Source organism: Vanessa cardui, chromosome 20 (assembly GCF_905220365.1).
Source record: "Vanessa cardui chromosome 20, ilVanCard2.1, whole genome shotgun sequence".
NCBI classification, from domain to species: domain Eukaryota; kingdom Metazoa; phylum Arthropoda; class Insecta; order Lepidoptera; family Nymphalidae; genus Vanessa; species Vanessa cardui.
In genome coordinates this window covers 7,072,775-7,091,188 of record NC_061142.1, presented here as the reverse complement: position 1 = coordinate 7,091,188, position 18,414 = coordinate 7,072,775, and the positions used below count along the sequence as shown (strand labels likewise).

Genomic DNA, 18,414 nt, shown 5'->3' with positions numbered 1-18,414 from the left:
TTTAGCATGATTGAATCTCAAACTACCCTCATTTATCTTAACGTTTGGAGACTCTTCTGAGTAATGGCGTGTGAGGAATGGGCGTTAATCGTTAACACTGGTTAATATTTTCAAAGGTCTCTCCTATCTTGAAGAAAATATATCATCAAGTCTCTTTCTCTACAATCTCAGGCTGAGAGGATAACTATACCATTTTCTGTTTTTAGTTTTCTCAGCGACGCCTTCCAAAATTGTGAGGAAAGACATTTGATTCTCGATTTTACTCGATTTTTGGTACATTCGCTAAGGTAATTTCTACACATTTATTATTTTAAAATGTTTTTAATATATATCCATATATATCCATAGAGAGTAGGATCAGAAAATAATGTGGTTTATAGTATTGTTTATAGTTTTTAAGAAATATGAAATGTATATTTTCAAAAACAAATGCAGTTTAGATTAAGACACAGATTCAGGTTACAAAATTTTATTAATAACAGAAATTAGTCTTGTTATTATTTATATGACATAATCATTCATTTGGATTGGCTTTAAAATGCAAATTTATTATAAAATAACAGTTTCTCGTTGTGTCGTATACAAGCTGGCAGCAAAAACTATGTCTCTCTTAATGGCAGTGGACGCTTCCATCATTTTAGCTTGTAGTTTAGGGTCTCCTATTGCCACTGCTGCATCTTTTACATCCACAAGTAACTATAATAAAAAATATATAAAAAGTGTGTATCAGAATAACATTTCATACATATGTACACTCGGGGTGAGAAAAAGTTTGTCACCTTAAGATCTATTTTTGTGTGCTTAGTATGAGTGATAATCTGCTTTACCGATCAAGTTTATATGACACTGACAGACATATTTTGACAATTCAGTAGAAGATATCAAATTTAAATTTGGAATGACTAATTACGCCAGTAAAAAGATTTCATGTTGATATAAAACTAGACATAGTCCAAAGATGTTACACTATTTTCAACCAAGTTATCATACTGTGTAAGTTTATTTTTATATGCAGTTGTTAGTTTAGTGCTTTAGTTTCAAAAGGTATTAAGAGTTTATGCCTTGATAAAGAAATGAATTTGAAAACTGACGAAGGTTTTTTTTACTCTGAGTGTACATACAGCTTTTACTAATAAACATTGCACTGTAGTGGTGTAGGTAAACAGCGCTTTGACTTCTCCTTTCGAATGAATGAATCACTGATGACAAACGGACAAAATTGCTATTACATTTTTCTTTATTACAGCTATTAGAATATATTGTAAAGATTATGACAAATACAAATTTACTAAAAATATTAATAGGCAGTAATTGTTGTATGTGAGAAAAGTATTAGAATATTTTTACAGCATTTGATATTGAACCTTATCAACAGTATACTGTTGCTCAAAATGCTTTGTTTATTAATACTACTTAGGTTTTTCAGTTGGTGAGACGTGAGTAATTGTCAAACCTCTTATTGTAATATTTTATGATAATATTTTCTCGTCTACCTTCTGACCCTAAGTAAATAAGGTAATGACGTTATTTATTTGAGGCCTACCTTACAAAAGTTGTTTGATGGGTGATTAGGTACTCTTTTCTCTTTCTCTCAATAGTGCTTTAACATTCGGAAAAACAAGACACGGTATTGTTTATATTTAATCAGAATTTATAGATCCTAAGTTGGTTTTAATTCTTATATAATATGATACATGGGGAGGAAGCTTATCTGCTGAAAACTGACTACAAACCGTATTATCCAAAACAGCTGAGGACTTTGACAGCTTCTAAAGTACTCCATACTTATTACAAATAACAGAACGTTACTGGAAGAGACTATTTTAGCGATAAGGCCGTCTCTTGTGCAAAAGTGACTAAAGTATGTGTTTATTGGTGTACAATAAACAGTAATTTGATTTGAATGTTACCTCGTGCAATTGTTGGATACAACGCACAATAATGCCTTCTTGCACATCAGTCAGGTCTATAATCTCTGCGAACGGTTTCTCCAGCGCCCACTCGTATACCACGCGAACCAGACCGAAGTTTAATCTTTCCGCTTGCCCTTCGAATTGTCCCACCTGTAGGGTTTTCATTAATATTAGAAAAAAAAGCTACTAAAATGAAAAAAGTTCTGACATAGAGGCAAAATTGTAACTAATAAATTTAAATGTGATATTGATTTTGTTTGTTACTTGTCCATGTCTTAGTTAATTAAATTTCATAAAATTTGCACATTATTGCTAGAAAAAAATAAATCATTAAAAAGTATTAGAATTGTCTATGTCTCAATCTTATTTACTTTGATTTGAGTCTAGTCTATACTGGTGGAGAGCTGAGATGGCCCCGTGGTTAGAACGCGTGCATCTTAACCGATGATTTCGGGTTCAAACCCAGGCAAGCACCAGTATATGCATGTATGTGCTTAATTTGTGTTTATAATTCATCTCGTGCTCGGCGGTGAAGGAAAACATCGTGAGGAAACCTGCATGTGTCTAATTTCATCGAAATTCTGCCACATGTGCATTCCACCAACCCGCATTGGAACAGCGTGGTGGAATATGTTCCAAGCCCTTTCCTTAATGGAAGAGGAGGCCTTATCTCAGCAGTGGGAAATTTACAGGCTGTTAGTTTACTACTTTAGTTTTACTTTACTATACTGGTGGGAACTTTTTTAATAATTCGTATAAAATTAAAAAATAAATCGTACCAGGTACTTTGCCTCAATGGCAGTCAACTCTTCATCAATTTGCTCAATAGCTTTAACTCCGGCTGCCAATTTTTCAGTCAAAACTTGATCCACTCTTGTTTTCGCTTGGAAAACGAAACAACTCAGCAATGCCGCTATTTCCGCTGGATTCTTATCTGTGAACACGTTTCTAAACACGAGCTCCGATATAATCAGCTCATTGGTTCCCATACAGCAAGCGACTCGGCCCTTGAGTATCACGTTATCTTGATCATCGATGTAGTTTAGTTCGCGCAAGACCATGAGACGGCGCTGGTAGTCGGGGTACAGGGCGAGGTTTTCAAAGGAGAGTAATCGTTTGTATTTATCGCGCTTTCTCTCGGCTTGTTTCCGCTCGTACACTATCGCGAATTCGTTTTTAAAGTTCGCTATATCCGTGTTCTTCTTTTGCACGTCAAGTGCAGCCTGAAAAGGATGCGTAGTAATGACTTATTTCCTTACACCAACGTAATGTTTTCATTACATATTATTAGTAGGCCTATTCTGATTCCATCTATACGTCACTACATAGTATAAAACAAAGTCGCATTCTCTGTCCCTTTCTGTATGCTTACATCTCTTAAACTACGCAACGGATCTAGCTACGGTTTTTTTAATAGATAGAGTGATTCGAGGGAAAGGTTTTTGTATATACGCTGATAATTTTAAAAGTTTCTAATCGAAGCCGGGGCGGGTCGCTAGTAGTGAGTAGTGACAGCGGCTCACCCGCAGGCGGTTCATGTCGTCGAGCGCGTGCAGGATCTCGCCGGAGCTGACGGCGAGCGCCTGCGTGAGGCTGAGCGTGGCGGGCGCGGCTCCGCCCGTGCGCAGCGCGTGCGACGCGCGCGACAGCTCCAGCACGGCCTGCGCGCACGTCGAGCCCACCGGCGCGTCCCTGAACCTATGGCGGCACATAACGTTCAACCAATCAGCGCGCGACATTCATCCCTTCTACGCCAGTTCACAATTTAACTGTAACCCATCGATAGATTACAATATAGCGAAACATAATGCGTTAAATTGCAATCATATTTCACGGTTCACAATATTTCGAGACAAATTGTAATATAACGAATTTTGTAATCTTACGGTGACATAGACATATATAAACATGTGCTGATGTTCAAAAATACATGAAATACAGACCTGATATTACACATATAACTTCTGCCGGTGACAATATACTAAAGTCGGATTTTTTGAGAAAGAATAGAGTGCAGAGATAAAATAGAGTGTAGATATTTAAGAGCATAAATTTGTCCACTATAGTATGGCTAGCATATAGGAGATAGGAGACGTCTCGAAGATGGCCATCGGGCCCTAATGTCGCTCATAACAATAATCGTGTTATAGTAAAATAATAATGACGAAACACGAAGTAGAGTAAAATAACCTTTGCATCTGCCTCTTCTCCCAGTCCTGGATGATGATGTTGGCATCAATTTTGAGATTCATTTTAGTTACAGCGGTCACGTTCTTTGGCGCTATACATAGTATCGTATGATCTGCAGTGTTTTCTTCTGTGCCTGAAATTTATAACATATATCAGTATCACTGTGTGGATTAGTGGATTTTAAAATACTGCTAGAAAAAGATTTTTATAGGTTTGTGCCCTCTTTAGACATAATTTTACTGGAACTGAAAACAACACATCTGGTACTATTTGAAAATATCATTATTCAAGTATTGACCTCTAAAGGCTAATTCTCAATTTATAAATCGAAAAAAAATATCAATTGTTTGAATTAAAATACATTCAAAAAATATATATTACCTATGTAATCGTAAAGTGAAGAAAAACTAAGCATTCGGTACCAGTTCTCGTCGACGTCGAAATTGTACCTCGTGGTGTCTTCTTCAACTGTGTTGAGTACCAGCACTTTGTATGGACTTTGTCGGGGACCTAAATTAGATATAATGAAAATAATATTATGTAATAAAAATACTTAGAAATTATAACATAAGATATAGCCAATGATATTCTAATAAACAGATATGTTATACCCATACTAAACAACAGAAAATAGTGTGCCGCGCCGGGGACCGTTTATTTTAAATTTCATCACAAGTAAAAAGGATAGTTTGATAAAAACAATAAGTAAAAGGGATAACTAGATGTTTTAATTACGCAAAGCATATTACTACATAATTATGATGTATTATAACGTATTACTAATATAATTATGATATAAATAGGACGTTTTCTAGTCTTCACTTTTTGCGCTTTAATGACATATCTGTTTACTAGAACATCATTGCTTATAGCTTTTAATTTTATATAATAATGATTTAATAATAATAATAATAATAATAATAATAATAATAATTTAATGGTCGTTCGAATTATTATATATTTTTCATAAATTTAAACAAAAATCTCATAGCTTTTTAGTTATCTCATGCTGAGTAAAAGATTGAGTAGTTAGCATATTTTTCTCTTAATATTTATGCAATGGAAGTTTAATTGATGTTATAGTTAAAGCAACCGTTCACAGAACTAAGATAGTATAACTCACCGCTATTATTTAAATATATGCCTAGCTGATTGATATAGGGTCCAGCGGACAGTATGAGTACTCTCCCGGGCACTAGTTCCTTAACGACTTTGGACTGGTTGAGCAGTATCGGCATTATATCGTTGAGGACGTCGATGTAGGCGGCCGCCGTGTCGTAGAAGGTCGCGAGGGGGGCGAGGTGCGGGGGGAGGGGCGCGCCGCACTTTTCCGAGTATTCCTTCTCAGCGATTTGCAATTGTTTGCGGTAATTATCCGCTTGGCATATCTGGTGGAATTCGCGGAAAGAACGCTGCATCATACCCTCTACGGACACCGTTGCGACACTAAAAATTATAACAACTTTTATATTATTACCTCGAAAACATAATAATAAAATAAATATGAGACAACATCACATATAGTACGACACAAATTAGATGTAGCATCGGAAAATGCAATGGAATGAAAATAAACCGATTTACACAACCAATACAAATAGCTCCCTATCGCGCCATTCGACGCTATTCGTCGCTATAGATTCACGCGTCAGAGAAAGCAAGTGCATGTAAATCGACGCGTCAAATTGACGAATATATTAGGTCATATGATATTACAAGTTATTACGTTTGTGTAAAGATCATATTCGCATCAGAAATAAATATTGATAATTTGGGATAGCGTACTCAATTCGGATGTGATCGGTTTTACGAATTTTGCCGATGCGACATCTAAGTTGTGTCGTACTATACATTACTCTGATCCCAATGTAAGTAGCTAAAGCACTTGTGTTATGGAAGATCAGTAACGACGGTACCACAAACACCCAGACCAGAGACAACATAGAAAACTAATGTTAATCTACATCGACTCAGCCGAGAATCGAACCCAGGACCTCGGATTGGCGTACCCATGAAAACCGGTGTACACCACTCGACCACGGAGGTCGTCAATAATAAGACATGGTTATTATTAATAATTCTAATAACACACAATGCTTACCGTAACAAGCTGAGGATCATGGCGTATGTGAGGCGGAACTGTGAGGAGAGTTTGTGAGGCGTGCCCAGCATCATGCCCTTCAGTGTCACCTGATCGGGCACTCCCTCCTTGCACAGGATTATGACTGTACCAGTGTCATCGAGACCTTAATGCAGAATATATTCTCGTTTAATTCATTTTTGTCAATTATAATATACTTAAACTAATTTATTCCGTTTAATTATTATCAATTATAATATATTTCAATTAATTTATTATATTAGTAGGTACTCCAATATTGTTGTCAGGTAACTGGGAACAACGATTTCGTTCAAGAAATTTTCTAGTAAATCAGTATATTTATTCTACTTTATCAATTATATTAGTATGTATGTATGTAGTATTATGTATGTATGTAGTATGTATGTATTTGAGCCGAGATGGCCCAGTGGTTAGAACGCGTGCATCTTAACCGATGATTGCGGGTTCAAATCCAGGCAAGCATGTGCTTAATTTGTCTTTATAATTCATCTCGTGCTCAGCGGTGAAGGAAAACATCGTGAGGAAACCTGCATTTGACAAATTTCATAGAAGTTCTGCCACAAGTGCATTCTACCAACCCGCATTGGAACAGCGTGGTGGAATATGTTCCAAACCTTCTCCTTAAAGGGAGAGGAGGCCTTTAACCCAGCACTGGATTTACAGGCTGTTGATGTTGATGTTGATATATTTAATGTTTTGTATGTCCAATGTGTGAGCGAGGCGCACCCCTGCGTCCGGCGCGGCCCGCCATCTGTATGTACTCGGCGGGCGCCAGGCTGCGCGACTGCAGGCCGTCGAACTTCGTGATGTCGTCGAACACGACGGTGCGCGCCGGCATGTTCACGCCCATCGCGAACGTCTCCGTCGCGAACAGGATCTTCACCTGCAATCACCGACCATGATCCTCCAGAACTAATGCCCACCGAAATCAAACGCGGAAAGTTATACGCGTACGCTGTTGTACGATCTAATAATTGTAAATTTGTCGTATTTCAAAACACTAGTTAGCATTTAGTGACGTCACTCCTGTTATGACTACTTATTTGAGGTTATAGTTGTAAAAATGTGAACATTGTAACGAAAATAAATTGAGTTTATCGAATTATAATTGAAGTTAGGTTTGTCAAAGCAGACAACAAATTCCTCTTTAAAGCTTGATACCACTTTCACTGAGATCAGTTTTGTGTTAGGAGAACCAGTCAAAAACCGTTTATTTGAAAACTTTGTTGAAGTATATGAACACATTGGCACAGAACATACCTTAATAAAGCTTTTTTTCTGAGTATCGATAGACCGTTTTAAATTTTTACAAAAAAGCGTCTCAAAGGTCGAGAAAAAATGCATAAGTATGAATGCCAGCGAGGACAAGTACGATCAGTGCGATAATCTACTTTACCGATTTGATGTTTAGATTCAAAAGGTACTAAGAGTTTAAGACTTGATAAAGGAATTAAGTTGAAAGCTGACGAAGGTTTTTTTTAATCTGACTGTACATGGGTTTTACCGTATATTGTTTGATTATGTTGAAACATTCACAAACCATACCACGAATATAAATACAGTCAGATAGAAAGCATTTCCGATACTCACTTTATTATTAAAATTATGATTTAAAAATCCATCGTCAATCTATTAATACAAGTTTGAGAATCTTTTGCGGTTGTTGCTAACTCGGGATAGGTTGAGGCAACATATCAGATATCGACGAAAAGTCTAAACATTATTATTCGAAAAATACCTAACGGGAAGAGGAAAATGAATCTGCATCAGTTCTAGAACGAGACACTAACATTTTGAGGATCCTACAAAATAATCTTGCCACGACAAAAATCAGCGCAAGGGATGAGAATTTCGCGACACGTCTTCAAAGGCAGATTGACGAATCCACATGAGCCCTATGAGGTAGCCATAATTTCCTGAACTTGGAGCACATTGTGACAGGAGATGATATTTCATCATCACTTTGAAGTCAAAGCAAGAATCTGAATGGTACAAAATTAGCCGAAACGATGATGACAGATATAGAGACTTTTTAAAAATTAAACCGATTATAAGGACAGAGAAAATTTTCTACCAGTACCAATCTTCTAAGAACTAGGAAAATCATTACAACCGGTTGTTTGTATAAGTAGCGCACCAGTTTACAATTTAAAGTTATTTTCTTAAAAAAATCTATAAAATCTATATATATTGTGAAAAAAAACCCTACCACAAATAAAGAAAAACTGTTTACTCACGTGACCAGTTTGGAACAACATTTCGACGATTTCCTTGAGTAACGGCAAAATTCCGCTGTGATGAACACCGATACCATTCTCCAATACCCTTTGTAATCGAATAACCTAAAAAAAACCATTAAATGTGACATTCATATACACATAATTTTCATGTATGGAAATAGGCAATATCTCGTTGTCTCGTATAAGCAACGTTGTTAGAGCGAGACAGACACATTTCTCAGTACTTAGTGATTGATGAAATATTTCTAGAGTAAGATTAAATAATAAAAGTATAAAAAATTTCAGTCTGTAAAAACACACACATATTGACTTTTAAGATGAAAATGTTGAAAAGAGTAACTACTTGAGTTTCTTGCCGGTTATTCTCGGTAGAATCTACTTTCCGAACCGGTGGTAGCTTCACTTAATTGTTGATTGACGATTCAAAAGTGCTTGTAAAAGCCTACTTGAAAAAGTTTATTTTGATTTTTTAAATTTTAGTAACATTATATAAGATAATACAATCTGTGTATAAGATATAGTATACAATTGACTGAGAAATGCAATTAAACTGAGTAGCCTGATTTTTGGATATTATGTATATTGTAATGACTACACTAATATCAATTAAAAAAAAAATTACAAACAACATATATTTTATGAAAGAAAATCTCTAGATAAGTTATACTTACTTGAGGTAATCGTCTATCCGGTTCCTTTAACCGCTGAAGGCATCTCGCAAAGAATGATCGAATGTAACCCTTCTCTTTGGCAGTTGTTAAATCAACAGACATCAAATTTTCCGCGTTTTGGTCACATCTGTGAATGTTTCCATTATATAGAACAGTTGAGTTTTAATTAGCATTACATAACTTGTTTAATCTCTTTCTAAGTGAAAAAATAGCCAAACAAATTATGTTCAGCCGTCAACCATAAAGCCAGGTGGAAAAGAAAACATTTTATAATGATATTTAATAGCTATTCTAATGACTATTACACATTTAGACAAACGATGTAAATATTAGGGCAGGTTAGTTAAAGTAAGACTAATATTTGATGAGCGATTGGAAATCCAAGGTGACTGTTTCTATCGCTGAGGACATCTTTGCCGAACAAAACGTACTTGCCACTTTACGATTAGTAAATATCCAGATTTTTTTTTATGGTATAGGTTGGCGGACGAGCATATGGGCCACCTGATGGTAAGTGGTCACCATCACCCATAGACAATGACGCTGTTAGAAATATTAACTATTCCTTACATCGTCAATGTGCCACCAACGTGTGTGCGTGCGTATATGTGTGTGTGTAATAAAATACCTATTCCGCGACAAAGTAAACGCCACAACGGGTAACTTGTCCGATTTCCGAAGATGGTCTATGAAAGCCACCCACATTGTTTGCTCTGCTTTCGGATTACCGAACTGTTTACCACCTAAAATCATACACAGACGTATGTATAGTACGACACGAGTTAGATGCTGATTCGGCAAAATTCGTAAAACCGATCACATCCGAATTAAGTACGCCATCCCAAATTATAAATATTTAATTCTTATGCGAATATGATCTTTACACAAACGTAATAACTTGTAATATCATATGACCTAATATATTCGTTAATTTTAAAACGGCGATTTACACGCACTTGTTTTCTCGGGTTGAACTGACGTGAGAATCTATAGCGACGAATAGCTTCGAATGGTGCGATAGGGAGCTATTTCTTTTGGGTGTATAAATCGGCAGTAATCGATGTTATTGAATTAGCCGATGCTACATCTAAGTTGTGTCGTACTATACAGCAATAACAGGAGAAGTAAAGACAAATCGATAAACTTGATATTAAATTGACGCAATGTTAGTTGAGATCTTGGGTAGTGATGAGATCGGAACCTTAATCGTTGATGTTTTGAATCAAGAAAGTTGTATGCGCTATATAGCAGAAAGAAGTGGATTCATATAGAAGAGCTATTTTTATAATATTTACAAATTAAATTTACGCTTAAATATATTATTTCTTAACTCCTTTGATATAGTATATATTACATACAGATGGCCCAGTGGTTAGAGCTCGTGCATCTAAACCGATGATTTTGGGTTTAAATCCAGGCAAGCACCACTATATACATATGTGCTTAATTTGTGTTTATAATTCAACTCGTGCTCGGCGGTGAAGGGAAACATCGCGAGGAAACCTGCATGTGGCTAATTTCATCAACCCGCATTGGAACAGCGTGGTGGAATACGTTGCAAACCCTCTCCTTAATGGGATAGGAGGCCTTAGTCCAGCAGTGGGAAATTTACAGGCTGTTACTTTATATTACTTACAATCAACATATATCATTTTCGGTAAAGGTTTAATGATATTGTAAAACACTATATATTTTTTAACAAAAACCGCTGTAGATGTGTACTATGATAAAGTTATTACAAGTGGCAGGCAACTATGTGGGGCAAGAGCTAGTTGATGAAAGGAGAGTGAATATCAATAGTAAATATGAGAATTAAAAAATACCTTTGGGTCCGAAACTTTTCTTGTACTCATTTTCCCGAGATTTCTTAGCGGCTACGGCGTCGTTGTAACCTCGTAATTGGAAATTACCCTCTTGATCGACAACCATGAATCTTTCATTTTTCGATTTGCCGCCAGAGCCTGTACAATATAATAAAATACAATCTATATACTACTATATTAATCTTTAGAGTCTGTCTGTACACTCCATTTTTTTGTCTATTTTCTTCACAGGTATTCATTTTATGACTGACTGATATCAGTTTTACCATTTTTGAAATTTTTGTCTGTCTGTCTGTATGTCCCGCTATAACTCGAGAACGACCGATCATCATGAAAATTGTTATGCAAATGTGCTTTTTCAAATAGGAAGTGATTATGATATCCCCATTGATGTAACTTGCCACCAGGTGGCGCTGCGACAAAAAGACTTACACTGTTCAACCGATTGTCATGAAAATTAGTACGTACAAGTATTTCCATTTGATCAACCCTTAAAAAATAATGAAATAAAAAAGAAAATCTATTCAAAAATCATAACAACTAACTTAATTTCCGTCTTATGTCAATAAACATAAAATAATCATAACAATTAGAATTATCATTTTAAAATCAGATAATTATAAATTACATGTACGGAACGAAGTGATTAGCTATTTTGATTAAAAGAAAGTGAACAATAATATAATTGGTAAGTATACTCACCACTTCAATAACAATTCAAAACAACAACTTAATTATATAAATTTAAATGTACTACACTCTTCACTTTATTTAAAATGTCACCGCATAAACAAAATGTCAGAACATCGACGAGTTATGCGCAGCGTCATAGAACCAAAGAGCTACTGAAGCAACACACCAATAAGAAAAACGTTTAGACGTAAATATAATCCGAAATTCTACTTTGAGAGCTGCTGAAACAGTTAGTCAACGTAATGATCAAGTTCCATATTCTCGAACAAGAGCATCTTCAGCAAGAGCTAATGAAAAACCAGAGTCCAACAACTGGATGATCAACGATTAAAATAGACTGAGTCAAGAACTAGAACCAATTAATAATCTTAATAAATAAACCTTCAATTACGTTAAAGGTTCTGATTACAAGATGCATCCTAATGTGACAATTGGTTCATTGAATATAGTATACCCATATAGCCAAGTTTAAAAAAAAGTGCTGGTATGTGCTGCAGTGGAGCAGCACAAAGTTTATTTGTCACAACTGGTTGAACCACCAGAACCTCTATTACCTACGTAACTGGAACTACTAAGTCTATATATTTCCTTCAGCATATTATAAAAACATTTCATGTTTTTAAGTGTCATAATTTGGAGCAACAAATTTTGTATAATACAAAAATTTCGCGTCTAAATTAAAGTGAAGGACAAGTATATGATCAGATTGGTTCATTTCTTCAATATCTGAAGAAAATTCCCAGTTTCTGCAAATTGCAAAAAAGAATAAAACGATTGATGGACGATGTTCAATACTACAAATTATCGAGAAGTCATCGCTTAATTAAGTTAGATAATATATAAATATTGCTCTAGAAGATGAAACAACAGATAATTTCAAAGTCATTATTAAATCAGATAGAACGCAATCGAATGAGCATGAAAGGCGCTTTAATGCTCCCATAACTCCTGAACTTACAGCTGTAATTTTCGGTATAGAAATTAAAAAACGAGATATTGTTACCACTACGCGAAACCAAGGAAGGTGTCGCTGAAACACACTGACCGTATGACGATTACTACGATTGTCCAATTCCTTATCTGCGTACAGAAGATGAATGTCATCTCGAACTGTGTCAAACTAATTTCACGACAGGCTCTGTGACACGGAAGAGAGTTAGTAGTAATGCTTTTTATGGGTATCGTATAACGATTAGAGATAATCGATCTAATCATATTCTGAAGTGTCGTTAACTGTTTCAACGATTCATTGTTGATATGTACGCTAACATAAAATAATAACAACTATTATAATCATCATTTTTAGATAAGATAATTATAAATTTCATATGCGGGAAGAAGTGATTAAATTTTTTGGTTATAAGAAAGGGAACAATAATCGCAATTGGTAAAGTATAGAAAAGTATACTCACAACTTTATTGAATGAATGATTACTTTAACAATGAATCATTACTTTAAATGTAAATGTAAGTGTAAGATAAGCTTCACGCAACTTAACAAGCAATATAAATAGAAACCTGGAGTTACACTCTTCGCATTATTTACAATGCCACCGAAGAAACAAAATATCGAAACATTGACGAGAAATACGCAGCTTCATACAACCGAAAGAGCTACTGAAACACCACACCAACAAGAAATACATATAGAAGCAAATACAATCGGAATTTATTCTTTGAGACCTACCCAAACATAACTGTTTGGGTAGGTCTCACTACTTTGATCATGTTGCAGATCTTCGAACAAGAGCATCTTCATCAAGAGCTCCTAAAAAACCTGACGAGCGAGTCCAACTACTGGGTTGATCAAAGATAAAACAGACTCAAGTCAAGAACTAAAACCAACCTCAATAATTCAGCCTTTAATTATGATATAGGTTATTATGACAAGATGCATCTTGATGTGATCATTGGTTCAATTAATATAGTGTGCCCATATTGTCACGTTATCAAATTTAAAATAAACTGCAGGTATGTGCTGCTTAATATATATATATATAATATCACAACCAAGCGATTTCAATGAATGTATTCAGTGTATAGTTATTGTATTCAGTATAAGTTGCAGATACGAAACCATTTCTCAAATTATATTTGAAAAAAAAAAAAGTGTAGCTGTGTTAATAGGCTGGGAATATAATAGTCCATAGACCTAAAGACTATTAGAGCTGAAAAGTTTTGGAGTAACTACATATATAATGTATGTACATAAGTACTAATATTAACCAACAAATATCATATCGACGGGTCCCAAGAACAAAATCGTATCTGTGAAATTCCTACTTTACAGTGTGATGGCTTAAAGTTTTGTAAATCTATGTTTTTCATATATACGGTATTTCATATATGGTATTGTTCTACTGGTTATCTCAAAAAGTAAACACTTAATTTAAAAGAAAAAACACACTACCGTGTAGTTAATGTTATACAGATTAATAATTAACAATAAAGTCGATTTTGTCTTATTTTTCCATAAGATTTTGTTTTGGGGCCCGTCGATATATTTTGCGATACTAATCTAATATGATAAAATAATCATGATTACCTGTATATAGATAGTGGCACAGCGGTACTGGCCTTTTCGGTGTGGACACTACGAACACTTTCCGCTTCTTCGTTCGGCCCACCCAGTCCGCGAACTGAAGCGTGTTGGGCACCGTCGCGCTCAACATCACTATACTGACATGAGCCGGCAGGAGGATCAATACCTCCTCCCACACGTAGCCTCGCTGAAACAATTGCACTTTAGCCTTAATATAAGTTTACATTAATTACTCATTTACATTTACTACAACAAAAACAAACACAGCCTGTAAATTCCCACAGCTGGGCTAAAGGCCTCCTCTCCCTTTGAGGAAAAGGTTTGGAACATATTCCACCACGCTGTTTCAATGCATGTTGGTGGAATATACATGTGGCAGAATTTCTATGAAATTTGTCACGTGCAGGTTTCCTCACGATGTTTTCCTTCACCTCTGAGCACGAGATGAATTATAAAGACAAATTAAGCACATGAAACAGCGGTGCTTGCCTGGGTTTGAACCCGCAAAATTCTGCCACGTGTGTATACCACCAACCCAGATTTTATTTATTAACTGTTTATGTCCTTTCTCAGGCTCTGGACTATGTATCAAATTTCATTTGAATCGGTACCATAAACCAATAGTTTGGGCGTCAAGGCGAGACAGACAGACAGAGTTACTTTCAAAAATAAAATACCTTTATTTTAGTATTACAATTTAAAAAAAGGTATGTACAAACCTCTGCATTATTTATATAGTGAACTTCATCAAAGATTACGAATTCCAAATCCCTTGTGACGTCAGATCCACAATACAACATGGAGCGTAAAATTTCCGTGGTCATGACGAGGCAAGAGGCTGTAGCGTTTATTTGAAGATCGCCCGTCAACAGACCAACTTCACCAAACATTTTGTTGAAATCGTTGTATTTTTGATTTGAGAGAGCCTTAATCGGGGATGTATATATTGCTCTTAAAACAAAAAAAACATATATAAGTACAAAATAAAAAAGAGGTTTTACTATACAAAAATTAAAAAATAAATGAGCAAGAAATTAATCTATAGAGAAAAAATTAATTTTAATATAGTTATATTTATATTTTGACAAACCTGGTACAATTTCTTCTAGACATTGCAATGGCATATTCAGCTACCACAGTTTTACCAGCAGAAGTATGAGCAGCAACAAAAACGTGATGACCTTCTTCTAATTTCAATATGGCCTTAAAAATAAATAAATGATAAGAAAATATTTTTGATGTGCAAAATAATAATATTTTGACTTTGGCAACACTGAGAATATTAATGTGCATCTGATTTTAACACAGTGGTTAAACACAAAAGTAATCACATTAAATACTTAAGTTATATTTTGAGAAAATAGCAAGTAAATTATACTATAGTTCTCTACTATTATATATAGACTAGAATACTACAGGTCAAATTAAAAAAAAGGTATTATTTTACACATAATATAAATAAAATTGAATAAATCCCTATTATACAAATGCTATCCCTATTATATAAAGATACAAAACAAATTGTATACAAATAGTTCGAAAAGAATGTCATTATCATAGAAAATAAATAAAGTATATTTCATTCAAATTAGTATTACCTGTTTCTGGAATGTATCCAATTCAAATGGATATGAATGTGCCATATCTTTTATTTTCTCCTTAAAATCAGGTACAGGTAAAGATACATCAATCATCTCTGCCCATTCGGTGGATGTTACTCCAAGTTTAGCAGCTGAGGTAGTTATATTAAGGATTGGTATCGCAGGAAGTTCTACAGCAGGCTTTATGACAGTACTTTCAAGGAAATTTTCTTCTTCAGGGTCTTTTTCAATATCTAGTTCAATTTTTTTGATCGGTTTTGGCTGTGGTGTTTCTGATTCATCGTCATCTTTCCAAAGACCTAAATTCAAAAGTATTTTGTATGTTAAATGTGTATTGATATTGAACAAAACATGTTTTAAACAATTTTCGTTATTTGTAAATTTTAATTGAATTTAGTTTTTGTATATATTTATCATTTTAGATGAATGTAAAAGCTAATGAATTAAATAAATGAAATATTAACAAATTTTAAAATTAATTACAATCCAATATTAATTAATAATGCTTTTATATACTTCAATTTGATTTATATACATTTCTTTCAAAGCCCAATATATTTGCTGATTTTTATAGAGGAAATTTATTTCATCATATAATTATCATTTTAAATATTATTTTAATTAATACTCTACCTATCAAATGTGAGGAAGTGTCAACAACTTCTTCTAAGTTAATAGGAATTTCTAAATCAATGTCTTCGCTCTTTTTATTTTGATTTTCATCTTTGTTTTCTTGTTCCAGTATTGTGATTCCATCTGCTGCAAAGATGAGACCTTCTTCTGAGCCCGGTAGAGTGGTTAACAGATCTAAAATTAATATGTTTGAGTTATTTACAGTTATCATATAGAAATAAAGAATGATGATGTTTTAAACATCATTTTTTTAAAACATCATTAAGAAAGTTTAAATTTTAAATAAAGAAATGAAACCTTCTCCCAAAAATCTTCCAGTTTCATCATCTTCCAAATTGATTGTTATCTCTCCTCGCTTCGCAGCCTCATCGAGCATCTTTTGGAGTTCCTCTTCAAAGCCAGCTGGGAGGAATGGATTTTGAGTGGTAGTGCCTCTAGTGGCAAGACTAGGTGGCAATGGTGCCCTAGACATAGAGAGATTCTCTTCATCATCATCAATTGGTATGCTGACTTCTTCTAGGTCTATTATTTCTCCTGTAATTGGGTCTCGAACAACCTAAATATATAATAATAATAATCTTTATTTTGTTTCTTAATGAGCTAGTTACAAGTGGTTTTGAGATCTCCTAGTAAGTATCAAAATACCTGTATCAGGAGATCTCGCTCTTCCATAGCAAAAATATATTCAGCTCTTACTTAACGGTTTAACAATTCAAAATATGGAAAAAAAAAACAACACAAAAAATAACACTATAAAACAAATGTTTATTTAGGAACAACTATATCTATATGTATATTTGTATGTAGCTATTTGCGTATGTGTGTGTGTGTTTGAGTATCTGTGAGTGTGCACTCAAAGCAGGGCTTCAGTCTTATCATAGGTAAGTTCTCACAACCAATTAGTTAAAAGTTTTTTACACTCGAAGTATTTCAACGGGTAGAAATTAAGTTTTTTATTTATTTTATTATACAAATGGATTGAACTTTTCGTATTTTGCTTCCGTGCAAAAGCTGTGTTTGTGGGCAACGTCGGAATGTTGAAAATATTTCTTCTTTTATTAGAGGTAGTTGGAACATAATTGATTGTTTTATATAATGATAATATTGACCTGAGCACATATGTATCAGAGTAAAGAAACAATTGCTTTATACATGTAATATACATGTGTTATACATATAAACAGCATATGATTCAATGCACTTACCTCAAGTGTTGTGTCGAGTTCTAAGTCTATTTCATTTTTTTTGAACAAATCATCAATGTTTGTTTTTCTATGCCAATGAGCCTCCGATCTTTCCCATTTATGGATTGATAATCGTTCTGGTTTTAATAAATATTCTTTTACTTTCTCTCCTAAATCTTCAAATATCGGTGGCGACTAAAACATAAGGTAAGCTTATTAAGTATTTAATAACATAAATTATTATCAGTCTTTTCTCACCTTAAAGTCTGAAAAGAATTCATCTTCTTGTTCAAGGGACATTTTTTATGTTACGCCTAATCATTGATATTTAAAAATTGTTTTGCTTTCAATCGTCTTCTTTTCCTTACTTCATAAATAGCGACCGACAGAATTTGACAATTTTAGTCCAAATACCTATGAAGTAGGATTGCGCCTGCGGAGGACAATTTTCTTCTTGTTTTCAATGTCAACGTCAAGTAACAGCTGTTGGGTTATTATGTGTTATCATAGTCAAAAACAATAATTTATAATAGCTGTCTGCATAAATGCTTCTACCAACCAATTCAAAAATTTACAGTGTAATTTGACCCAATAATGTTTTGAATTCCAGAGTTTAAAAATTTATACAAATTTTGATTAAAATATCAACGAATACATTTTGAAGGAGCAAAGAAATACAACAAAATGTTACATACTGTTTATTATCTTAGATTATTTTAATAATATAATTCTCTGCTAGCCCTGGTCAAAGTTAACGCTTAAAAACTAAAAAAATGAAATTTAATTACTTGAAAAACCGAGT

General features: G+C 34.3%; 1 protein-coding gene across 1 annotated transcript; it reads right to left on the bottom strand.

Moving 5' to 3' along the window:
• Positions 1-480: 480 nt before the first annotated feature.
• LOC124538268 (helicase SKI2W) lies at positions 481-18,094 on the bottom strand. The gene is made up of 21 exons (XM_047115272.1): positions 17,871-18,094; positions 17,634-17,807; positions 16,726-16,984; positions 16,429-16,602; positions 15,793-16,094; positions 15,285-15,397; positions 14,914-15,145; positions 14,198-14,381; positions 10,960-11,097; positions 9,765-9,879; positions 9,137-9,263; positions 8,463-8,567; positions 6,952-7,108; positions 6,205-6,349; positions 5,227-5,549; positions 4,485-4,613; positions 4,104-4,236; positions 3,437-3,611; positions 2,693-3,136; positions 1,911-2,063; positions 481-696 (listed from the first exon to the last, which is right to left on the bottom strand). Exons 1-21 carry the CDS (start codon positions 17,910-17,912, stop codon positions 550-552), a joined length of 3,771 nt encoding a protein of 1,256 aa, XP_046971228.1. The 5' UTR covers positions 17,913-18,094; the 3' UTR covers positions 481-549.
• Positions 18,095-18,414: the final 320 nt, after the last annotated feature.

Bases quoted from the DNA above. Each gene is read 5' to 3' on its own strand.
- LOC124538268 (XM_047115272.1), bottom strand. From the start codon at position 17,912: ATGTCCCTTGAACAAGAAGATGAATTCTTTTCAGACTTTAAG. The intron at 16,985-17,633 runs GTAAGTGCATTG...TTATATATTTAG, and splicing joins AACTCGACACAACACTTGAG to GTTGTTCGAGACCCAATTAC. The intron at 7,109-8,462 runs GTGAGTAAACAG...CGGTGATTGCAG, and splicing joins TGTTGTTCCAAACTGGTCAC to GTGAAGATCCTGTTCGCGAC.